Here is an 11,867-nt window from a genome sequence, read left to right on the forward strand (position 1 = left end):
GTCAAATAAAGTTTATAACACCAGGCCGTTACTCACTAGATTCTATCAGCCTGTTAGATCTACTCTCAGTCATCACATGGAGGAGGAAAGTTCATTAGCATCTTATCAGGCAGCATCAAAGCATCTAGTAACAGAGAGAGCAGCTTATTAGGCCGTCACCATAAAACACATTTAGGGCGATATATTTTCCCAGAAACGATAGTATTGTTGTATTGATGTTGTGTTAGTTGTATAACAATAGAGCATAATAAGTACATCATTCTCCAGAGCAATGAATTTTTAAATCTTGAGAATATTAAGAATCGGAATTAAATGTGGAAAATAAATATTAAAATAAAAAGATTAAATTAAAGAAAAATAAAACATAATAAAACTAGAAAATTTCCTCTGGGGAAATTCTGAAAGGGCCACGGGGGCTACTGCCGGTATGTGTACACTATGATGAGATTCTTCAGAGATTTCAAACTATGCCCTTTAACCTCAAAATGTGTGTGTGTGTGTGTGTGTGTGTGTGTGTGTAGCGAAAATCGCATAAAGTTACCTGTGTGTGTGTTTGAAGCATGTGTATGAATGTGTGAGGAGTGTGCATGATTACGCGCATGTGTGTGTGTATCTGTAACTGTAATCACATCAAAGATCAAAGCAATCAACAGAATTAACTGACACCTGTTAATGAAAGAGTGACAGCAGCCAGAGGTGGACAGACTGGAATTTCTGGCCTCGAACAGAAAGCATTTTTGGCAAAACCATAATACCTATCATTGATCCGACTTCACTTTGAGCGTCCTGAGTTCTTCCTGAACGTCTACATATGTTTTTTTTTTAAGAAAAATGAAAAAATAGCTTTGTTAGAGCGATCTACAAAAACTGTTACATCTCCCTTTTTCCGAAATCTTCCTGCATTTTTAATATGGGAGCCAATGAGGCTGTTGGTGGTGTTGGTGGATCATCTCTGCATATTACGCCCAAACTATAACTCTGACAGCTTTACCAGAGGATTGTGAGGGAGAAGACTAATTTTCCTACGTTTCTATGTATAAATTATTTCTGTAGAGTGGAATTTGCGGCCTGGAGCGCAGTTTTCAAATTTATTTTTTGACAGTTTTTTCTCTCCCTCTACACTCTGGTGATGATGTCACACACTGTGACACGAACATTCCGTGCAATACACACCCATTATAATCTCAGAATTTCTCCAAAAATGATCATGGTCATTGAACAGGGATTGATAAAAAACTATATGACCTATCGAAATGCAAATTAATACACCAATACACAAGACTTGTGTCTACTGTTTAAAGTTTAAATGGAGTCTCTAGGTTAAATTATGCCGGAGAAGTAGACGTTTAAAAATCTCCAATTATTGTTCTTTTTCGCTCATTTTTTGTCGGCCGTCCCATTCACTTCAATGCAAAATTTTGGTCCGTTTTTCGCGACTTACGGAGCAAAAAAATCGTATTCTGTAGAGAAAAGTAATAGCACACCGATCCCGATCAAACCGCACGTTTTGATATATAATTTGTCCTGCAACTCTTCAAGTTGTAGGACTAGTAGCGGGACGAAATTGCGTCCGGAAGAGGAAGAAGAAGAAATCCACAGTATAACAGTAGAGTGAAGCACTAGGCCCTAATGACTCCTCTTGTGCTGCATTGACTCATGCTGTTAGGCCTTGAACCCCTCTAGAACTCCACCAGGTATGCACGGGCCTTCATGAGGCGTTTAAGGCGACTCTGCAAACCAGTCCTCTGGGTGCCGATGTCACAATCCTCCTTCAGCAAGAACTCCATATTCTCTTTATCCTGAAGCATCTGCAGCATCTCCCTCTGCAGCTGGGCGGCAGACTCCTGCAACATCTGGTAGCGGATCACCAGTGGGATCTGGTCAGCCAGACGCTGGCTGGCAATCTGTAGGAGGAAAAAGTAAGAAAAGTTTGAAACACTGATAGAATGAGGACACGAACCTTGCTATAATTGTTGTCATGGTACATTGAAACTTACTTTGTAATACGATTTCAGGTGCAGCATCAGCTCCTGGAGTGTTGCATAATTATCCCTGCTGTACACAATGCTCCGTACTGCAGGGTGTTTCCATGTGTCTTCCTCCTCACTCTGCTCATCCTCCTCCTCTCTCTTGATCTCACTCAAACTGCTGCTGTAGGTCCTGTCCTGGGAGTAAACAATCATCTCCATCTTGAACTGGGTTCTCAGCATGGATTCAGCAGTGGAGTCTTTTTGCTGCTTAATGGTTTCAATCTTTGCCTAGAAAAAATGTTACATATCAGTCCAAACACTGCCAAAAATGATCCAATTTAAACTTTGAGAGACTCACAGAGGGAGTCTACCTTGGCTGCTTTGATGAGGTTAGGAAATCCAATGAAGCTACTGCACGCCAGCTGTATGAACACCTTCCTAACAGCATCTGGAAGAAATGGAAATAAAAGAAGATACTTTCACTGAGCAATACACTTGTGGCTAAATGGTAAGAAAACAATGGGTCCTCTGGGACACTTTAGGCTAACCCCACATGATGTATGGCCTATCTGCCTATTGTATTTGAATATTTCTACAAACTGCCTCTAAACAGTCTTAGAATTGCATAAATTGGGTATTACTGGAAAAACATATCACAGTGAATTCAATGACGCCAGCTTTATTCATGTGTGATGATGTAGGTCCTTATTATAGCCAGTTTGTTGTAGTGACACCCCTTGACTACTAGAGACTAGAGACCTCTGGCATTCAAAGGATGTATGGCTTTCTGGTATACTCAAAATAAGGGGTTTTCTCAGAAGTTTCAGGAACAGAATTTTTGCCATCCAAATGCTGAAAAATGCAATTCTTGCTTTTTAAATCCATTTGATTTTTATGATGTAAACATGGTCAAATTTAACACAAAATCTGTGTACCATAATGAGCATAGGACTGGCCTTTATATACTCTTTATCATAATGCTCTAAGCCTTTATACACTTTCACAATTCACCCTATTTACAATTCTGTTAAAGTTTTATGAATAGAACAACATGACACACAGTCCTGACCTGAATCTCAAATTAATCTTCAGGTCCCTAACTTTGAGATGGTGTACACAATTTCTATGTGGCATTTACTGTTGACCTGCTATCTCCCCCCAAATACCCCCTGGCCCGAACAGAAGCGGGTGGAATGCTAAGGGCATAAAACCTTATTATTAGGCTATTAAACTTACTTTTAATATTCTTTAAATCATAGATCTCAGTCTGGTAAGGTTAAGGCAACAAACCTTGGTGCAAATTGCATTGCTGATTACTGACACTTAATATGCTATTAGATGAATAAGTTATGTATTAAATCATTTACCTCCTATATCTTTAAGTTTCTTGACAGCTGGTTCTTCCAGCTGTCTGATCTGCTCCTTCACCATCACCTCAAAGGTCTTGTAGTTGATGAAGCCCGGCAGTTCTCTTCCACGGTACTTCTCCTCGTAGTCCTCCACCTCCTCCTCAATCCTACTGTTAACTGTAATACACAAACATATATTTGAGAGTCATGCTGATGGACAGCTGAAGACCAAAACAAAATGATACTCACACTTTTCTCCTGATCGGTCCAGGTGGGCGTTCCACTTCCCAAACTCTCTTCTGAGTGTAGAGAAGACATTGAGCTTGTCTCCACACCTGAGTTCCTCTCCTGTAGTCAGACTGATGGCATCCTGAGTGAATGCTGTCACTTTCTGCAACACACACAGGACAAAGACATTTCACACATGGTGGTGAACATTTGTCTTTGTAGCAAGATCAATGTTATGGGGAAAGGGAGCTCACATCGATGAGGAAGAAAAGTCTCTCTGCTGCGTCAGATGGAGGTCCACTGCCATATTTCTCCAACTCTGCCTGAGTCTGAGCTAGTTTCTCCTCTATCTGCTCTCCCAGTCGAGGCAAAGAAGTCTGAAAAGCACACATATGCCAAATTTTAATACCTAACGCAAGCAGAGTACCACATTGTTATCTATTCATTTTACAGGGTAAGAATTCACCTCAATATGATGCACCAGCTCCAGTGTGAGTTTTTCAGCCAGTTTTGGAACTGTTGCATGGCCTTCATTGTAGAGAGTGCTACAGGAAGAATATAAAGTCATATTCTAAGTAAAAATGCTAATCACAGCAGTGGTAGGTCAACAAAAAATTTGCCCGAAAGGAATGAACTTACTGGAAAAATGCGTGATCCCTGAAGAAGGCTTTCTCTCTTTCCATCGCTTCAGTAAGAGACACCTTCTCTGTGATCTCCTTCTGACCCCTGCACCTGACCATCATGTAGCCCTTCTTCAGCGGGATGACCTCGTTATGGACAATCTCAACAGCTGTCTCTTCTGTGCCCCTGTCCACCAGGTCAGGCTTGGTCAAGATACCTGAGAAAGAGAGAGGGGCAAACAGACAGTAAACTCTCTAAAAGTCAAGTAACTTACTTAAGTTGTCCTTCTCTAGAATCAGCTCTATTACCCAGAGTCCTCTCTCCATCAGGATCCACCTCCTGAGCCATCTTCAGAGCCTCAGTGGTTGCTATGTCCACGTTGCATGGAACAACCACCAAGCTGATGGTTTCTTGTCTATTGATGAACTTCTGGATCAGTCTCTTTATCTGAAAGTATTAAGGGGTACTCAGAGTTGGTTTCTATCACTTGAGTTCCTGGATATTAAATGCTGATCTGTCGTGGTCCCAGTTTAATAATATAATAATATTTTTCGTTGAGTTCTGAGGTAGCATTTCACGTGATTGCAATGATATGTTTGAGACAAATAATAAGGATTTCTTTAATTTTACAAATTCAAGAAAGCAATCATGCTACATCTTCTGGTACCGTCACATGATGCCATGAAGCCCAAAAAGACTTTTTGCCATAAACTTACATCCGCAAAGACACGTCGGTTAATCAGCTGACACAATTTTAAAAAAATGTCATAATCTCTGCGTACTATCAGCCAGCGGAAGTCTTTAGTTACATGTGTTTCATGGACATTACACTACCTGCTCTCCAATGTTCTCTGGTTGTCCCTTTACAGCCACTCTGGCGATGCCAGGCAGGTCAATGAGGGTCAGGTCTGGAACATCAGGAGAACCGATCTCCAGACTGATGAGGTCTTCACTGATGCCCACGCCAACCCCAGCTATTTCATTCTGAGCTGGAGAGAGAGGACATGATGCTTGATGATTACAGGATGAAGTACTGATCACTGAAACCTAAAACATTCAGACGCTCCATCAATGTTGGCTTTTTATAGTGACATTTAACCCTATAAAGCCAAGTGTATAATATTTGATACACAAGTTTTTGAGACCTCTAAATCATCAGTGTGACTTTTTTTTTTCTTGAAAAACCTGATTAGACATGTGTTGAAGGAAAAAATATATAAACACCAGATTTAGCCCAAATAATTTGCTGGTTCCACTGGTGGATCCATCATTGCAGCATGAAAACTTCATATCAGCAGATGTATGATGTTGTCTTATTTGGAAAAAAAATATTTTGTATGTTTGAGAAAAATTTTAAAAGGAAAGTCAAAGTTTAATTGGTTGAAAATATTTTAAGGTTGCACGAAAAGACCCGGTGTATCAAATATGATGCAAATTAGAATTCATACATGCAAATTGATATTGATTTTTTTTTTTTTTTTTTTTTTTTGGTTAGCAGGTTCAATAAACATAAATAGAATTTTCTGGTAATTGTTTCATGGTTCAGGCTTTATAGGGTTAAGAATGTAGTATACTGTACCTTTTCTAATTTCCTCCTCCACATCTGCAGGGTCCTCTATCTCTTCCTCATGGCCCTGGTAGCTGATCTTTCCATACCACTCCTCTCCTTCTTTCATTCTCTTCATCTTCAGTTCCAGAGGACATCTTGTCACAATGCCTGTATTTATCAAAGTGGGATACAACATCTTTAAAGTGTGTTCTGGAATACTTGTATACCTATCCAAGATTTAATATATGTCTTATTATATACATCTTTTATGACAGAAGACACTGAATGTAGGCCTAATGAATAAATAGGCCAAACAAAAGAGAAACATTCTAAAAGTAAATATGTTTACTGTTAATATTAGCCTACTATTGAATATTAAGACAGAAATGACAAGGAAAAACAGAAGAAAGACTTAATTATTAATATTAAATAAAATATAATAATGATGAAAATGAAAATGTATTAAGAATCTGTATGTATGATTTTCCATCATTATGTACAAGTAATTTCTTACTTTCACAGGCTGAGGTCAGTCACAGCGTCAGTATCTGACGGGGCGGGATGAATAAATACGTTTGATGTTGGTGAGCAGTGAGCGAACCCTGCCCTCTCTTTCTTATTATTTAATAATAACGCCTATTGTTTAATAAGCCTTGTGGCATTGTTGCTGCCTAAAGAGTTTTCTTGTGGTTGGCATAGTGACGTCATGTCCACGCCTCCTCCCGGCTTCTAGTTGATAATGGAGTTGTGCTCACAGAAATGAAAACTTGCATTATAAAAACAGACTTGCCTTAATGACTGTAGCTTTACATAATGCCATACTGACTGACTGTTTACTCTAATAAATGTTCTTTTATTTTTTTAAATTGTATTTTTGCTGTTTTGTGTTTTTGATTTTGTGTAAAGTTAAAGCAACTTGTGTAAAGTTAGGCAACACACAACCTTAAATGTTGTCCATCTGTCATTGTAGCCATTCTAGAGTTAGCTGATAGATTTTAGAACTGAAGATTTTTATTTTATTTTTTCTTCTTTTTTTGCTGGGACAGTTAGATTGTATAAATTATATGTTGATTGTAATTCAATGATTGTAAATATTGCTTTCTTTTATTGTTATTAGTTTTTCTTTTCTTTTAAAATGAATAACAGAATTATAGTAATTTATTGTAAATATTGCTTTCCTTATCTTGTTATCTTTTTTTCTGATGCTTGCTTTGGCAATATATACATTGTTATGTCATGCCAATGAAGCCAACTGAATTGAATTGAATTGAATTGAATTGATAGTCTCAGTGACTGTAGCTTACCGCTTCCTCTCGGCAGAGCCACCCCTGACAGCGCCTCCAGCACGGAGCTCTTCCCCGAGCTTTGGTCTCCAATGACGGCTATAGCAGGCAGCGCCAGGTCCTTCTCTACTCCCAGAGAGCGGAGAGAGTCAATGAGGTCAATGCAGGGACGCACCTTCTCCTCATACTGCTGGTTCAGACTGTTCATGATGACAACTTATTGTCTACTGTAAATTAATTTTCTTTAAAAAATAATAATAATTTAAAAAAACTAGTTAAAAGTCCTTTTTTTCTGAAATGAGTTTTGTTCGTTAGGAGTCAAGCACCTGCTCGCATGTAGGAACTTGTGCGGCAGGTGAGGAAACGTCCGGGATGCAGGTAACCGACAGGTAGGTTTCGTTTCTTTAACTTTCATTTACCGAGCAAAGAGTCTTCTTCTGAGGAAATGAACACCTAGTAACAAAAGTACCAACATTCGGTTGTCACAGCAGTCCGGTATTCAAGTACAATAAAATACAATAGAATAAGATAGTGAGGTAGCATAAATAAAAACAATAGAAAAAAACACAGAATAGAACAAGGACACTTAAGAAGTTAAAAAAGAACATCAGTTGGTAGGATGGTTGGCAGATGATGGTAATTATACTGATGATATGATGGCAACAATGCTATGGTGACTGGACGGTATATAATTGTAATAATAGTACAGTATATAGTATATAATATGTAATATTAAATAAATAGTAACAATATAAAATAAAATAATTATAAATAAAATAATATGATATATAATATATAAATATATAATAATAGTAATAATAATAACTAGAAAATTTCCTCTGGGGAAATTTTGAAAGGGCCACGGGGGCTGCTGCCGGTGTGTGTACACTATGATGAGATTCTTAAGAGATTTAAAACTATGCCCTTTAACCTCAAAATGTGTGTGTGTGTGTGTGTGTGTGTGTGTGTGTGTGTCTGTAGTGAAAATCGCATAAAGTTACCTGTGTGTGTGTTTGAAGCATGTGTATGCATGTGTGAGGAGTGTGCGTGCTTAGGCGCATGTGTGTGTGTGTGTGTGTGTGTGTGTGTGTGTGTGTGTATTTGTAACTGTAATCACATCAAAGATCAAAGGCAATCAACAGAATTAACTGCCACCTGTTCCAGTGACAGCAGCCAGAGGTGGACAGAGGTCCAGAGTTGGACTGGAATTTCTGTCCTCCAACAGAAAGCATTTTTGGCAAAACCATAATACCTATCATTGATCCGACTTCACTTTGAGCATCCTGAGTTCTTCCTGAACGTCTACATATGTTTTTTTTCAGAAAAATTAAAAAAAAATAGCTTCGTCAGAGCGATCTAAAAAAACTGTTCCATCTCCCTTTTTCAGAAATCTTCCTGCGTTTTTAATATGGGAGCCAATGAGGCTGTTGGTGGTGTTGGTGGATCATCTGTGCGTCCTACGCCCAAACTATAACTCTGACAGCTTTACCAGAGGATTGTGAGGGAGAAGACTAATTTTCCTACGTTTCTATGTATAAATTATTTCTGTAGAGTGGAATTTGCGGCCTGGAGCGCAGTTTTAAAATTTATTTTTTGACAGTTTTACCTCTCCCTCTACACTCTGGCGATGATGTCACACACTGTGACACGAACATTCCGTGCAATACACACCCATTATAATCTCAGAATTTCTCCAAAAATGATCATGGTCATTGAACAGGGATTGATAAAAAACTATATGACCTATCGAAACGTGGATTAATACACCGATACACAAGACTTGTGTCTACTGTTTAAAGTTTAAATGGAGTCTCTAGGTGAAATTATGCCGGAGAAGTAGACGTTTAAAAATCTCCAATTAATGTTCTTTTTCCCTCATTTTTTCTCAGCCGTCCCATTCATTTCAATGCAAAATTTTGGACTTACGTCGCGAAAAATTCGTATTCTGTAGAGAAAAGTAATAGCACACCGATCCCGATCAAACCGCACGTTTTGATATATAATTTGTCCTGCAACTCTTCAAGTTGTAGGACTAGTAGCGGGACGAAATTGCGTCCGGAAGAGGAAGAAGAAGAAATCCACAGTATAACAGTAGTGCAGCACTGGTCCCATCAGATATTGCTGGATGGGACCAGTAGCTGGGGAGATTGCCCCGAGGCCCTAATAAATGAACTACAACCAAAACAAATAAAATAGACTTTCAGGCTCTGTTAACAAAAAAACTGCACTGAGATAAACCTTATTATATTATTTAATATTATTTAAACAGCTGGAATGGCTGCTTGGGAAATATAGGGGTTTTTTTTCGCCAATTCGTCCTGCCTGTGAAACATTTGCAGCAGAACTTTAAACACAACACAAAAAAAGTACAAAAAGTCAATATATTGAGTCCATCGCGTCAATTTTTATATATTGAACGATAAGTCAATATAGTAATTATGGTGACAGGCCTAATGCGGATCATGTATTCCTCAGTGAGTAGGAGTCACAATTAATTTGTTTTAGTCAGTAGAGAAAGTTTACATCTTTAATTATAAGAAGCTGCTTATATTTACAGCAGCATTGACAGAGATGAAAGCATCAGGCTGAAATGATCAAACACACAGTGAATTAAATATTCCTCTCTTCAATCAATATACAGATTTAATCAGTAATATAACCTTTGGGCTTCAGTTTATATACGTTATGGCACAACCATCACCACATATTATTATATATACAGTTACAGTTCAAGGACAGTCAGGGGAATAAGGATTTCATCCCTTGCCGATTTTGTGATTTTTTGCTAAATTTTTCCCACTAACAAATAAATAACTATCCAGGTCTATAATTTTAATGGTATATAATAATGGAATATTTTTTTTAAAAATCCAGAAAATCACATAAAAGTTATGAATTCATTTGCATTTGATTGAGTGAAATACAGTCATGGAAAAAAAATATTAGACCATTGTTTTCTTCAGTTTATTGTTCATTTTAATGCCTGGTACAACTAAAGGTACATTTGTTTGGACAAATATAATAATAACAACAAAGAGTTTAATTTAAGAGCTGATATCTTGACATTTTCCATGGTTTTCTTTAGAATTATTTTGGTTATTATCCAGAAAACCAAGTTAAATGTCTAGATATCAGCTCTTAAATTAAACTCTTATGAGCTATTTTTGTTGTTATCATTATATTTGTCCAAACAAATGGACCTTTAGTTGAACCAGGCATTAAAATGAACAAGACACTGAATAAAAAGGCTGGTCTAATAATGTTTTCCTTTACTGTATGTATTTGACCACCTAACAACCAGCACCAAGCACTATGTCGTGTTTATTTAGGGGATCAAATACTTATTTCACTCAATGAAATGCAAATAAATTCATAACTTTTATATAATGTGATTTTCAGGATATTTTTTTCTCTCACTGTTAAAATAAACCTAACATTAAATGTATAGACTGTTAATTTAGTTGTCAGTGGGAGCAATTTTGCAAAAATCACAAAAATCAGCAGGAGATCAAATAATTATTTCCCTCACTGTGTTTATGTTTGTCTGTAAATAAAGGTGAAGCTTCATGAAGCCTGGTGGTCAGAGGGATGTTTGGGATTAGAGCACATAGTCAGTTATGTCAAGTTGACATTGTGTAAAGCAGACATGTCCAAACCATCCAGCAGGTCCAAGCTGCTGCTGCAGATGTACAGGTGCATCTCAATACATTAGAATAGGATAGAACAGTTTATTTATGTCAGTAATTCAATTCAAAAAGTGGAAATAATACATTATATACACTACCGGTCAAAAGTTTTAGAACACCCCAATTTTTCCAGTTTTTTATTGAAATTCAAGCAGTTCAAGTCAAATGAACAGCTTGAAAGGGTCCAAAGGTAAGTGGTGAACTGCCAGAGGTAAATAAAAAAAGGTAAGCTTAACCAAAACTGGAAAATAATGTACATTTCAGAATTATACAAGTAGGCCTTTTTCAGGGAACAAGAAATGGGTTAACAACTTAACTCTATGGAGTCTTGGGCTATTTTGTCCATTTTTGAATTCTTTTCATGTCTTTGTAAGTCATTTTGTGTCTTTTTTTGGTCATTTTGTGTCTTTTTTTGGTCATTTTGTTTCTTTTTTTTAGTCATTTTGTGTCTTTTGGTGTCTTTTTTTGTCATTTTGTGTCTTTTTTTTGTCATTTTGTGTCTTTCGTTGGTCTTTGTGTCTTTTTTTAGTCCTTTAGTCCAACATAAAATGTGATTTTGAATCTTTTTTTTACTTTCAAAACACTATCATGCTCAATAAAGAATTTTAAATGTTGCAAATGTGCATTAATTTCAGAGTACACTGAGACATTAAACTGCATCATTTTCAATTAAATTCTGGAAAAGTTGGTGTGTTCTAAAACTTTTGACCAGTAGTGTAGATCCATTACACACAGAATGAAACATTTCATGTCTTCATTTATTTAATTTCTTCTAATTATAACTAAGCTTTATTTGTAAAGCACTATAATGATTATGGCTTACATTTAATGAAGACCTAAAATTCAAGGTCTCAAAAAAATACCACTTTTTAAAAGTATGTTTAATATGGAAATGTTGTCCTCTAAAAGTATGTCCATCTATATGTCTCAATACTTGGTTGGTTGTTTGACTTGAACTGCTGGAAATGGACTTCTCCATCTAATGTATTGAGATGTACCTGTATGATCCAACCAATCAGAACACACCTGATTCCACTGATCAGTTGTGGTTGGAGAGAAACCTGCAGCTGGACTAGTCTGGACCTGCCTGGTGTTAAGTCTGAGGTTTTATTGATCCTCCGTCTCTCTCCAGCTGTTCTTCCCTTTAGTCTAGACGGAATCGTCCAAAAAGTGAAAGTGAG

At 37.2% G+C, this 11,867-nt stretch overlaps 1 protein-coding gene across 1 annotated transcript; it reads right to left on the reverse strand.

The window, feature by feature from the left end:
* Positions 1-1,119: 1,119 nt before the first annotated feature.
* Positions 1,120-7,549, reverse strand: LOC131969484 (interferon-induced GTP-binding protein Mx-like). Its single transcript, XM_059330500.1, has 12 exons — positions 7,022-7,549; positions 5,748-5,885; positions 5,003-5,157; positions 4,477-4,615; positions 4,187-4,385; positions 4,014-4,092; positions 3,802-3,924; positions 3,569-3,710; positions 3,338-3,496; positions 2,342-2,418; positions 1,998-2,258; positions 1,120-1,904 (listed from the first exon to the last, which is right to left on the reverse strand). The coding sequence occupies exons 1-12, from the start codon at positions 7,206-7,208 to the stop codon at positions 1,680-1,682; spliced, it is 1,884 nt and encodes a 627-aa protein (XP_059186483.1). The 5' UTR covers positions 7,209-7,549; the 3' UTR covers positions 1,120-1,679.
* Positions 7,550-11,867: the final 4,318 nt, after the last annotated feature.

Source organism: Centropristis striata, chromosome 4 (assembly GCF_030273125.1).
Source record: "Centropristis striata isolate RG_2023a ecotype Rhode Island chromosome 4, C.striata_1.0, whole genome shotgun sequence".
NCBI classification, from domain to species: domain Eukaryota; kingdom Metazoa; phylum Chordata; class Actinopteri; order Perciformes; family Serranidae; genus Centropristis; species Centropristis striata.

Coding starts and splice junctions, on each gene's coding strand:
- LOC131969484 (XM_059330500.1), bottom strand. CDS start 7,208: ATGAACAGTCTGAACCAGCAGTATGAGGAGAAGGTGCGTCCCTGCATT. Junction 5,158..5,747: donor GGAGGAGGAAATTAGAAAAG/GTACAGTATACT, acceptor CTCTCTCTCCAG/CTCAGAATGAAATAGCTGGG. Junction 4,386..4,476: donor TGATGGAGAGAGGACTCTGG/GTAATAGAGCTG, acceptor TCTCTTTCTCAG/GTATCTTGACCAAGCCTGAC.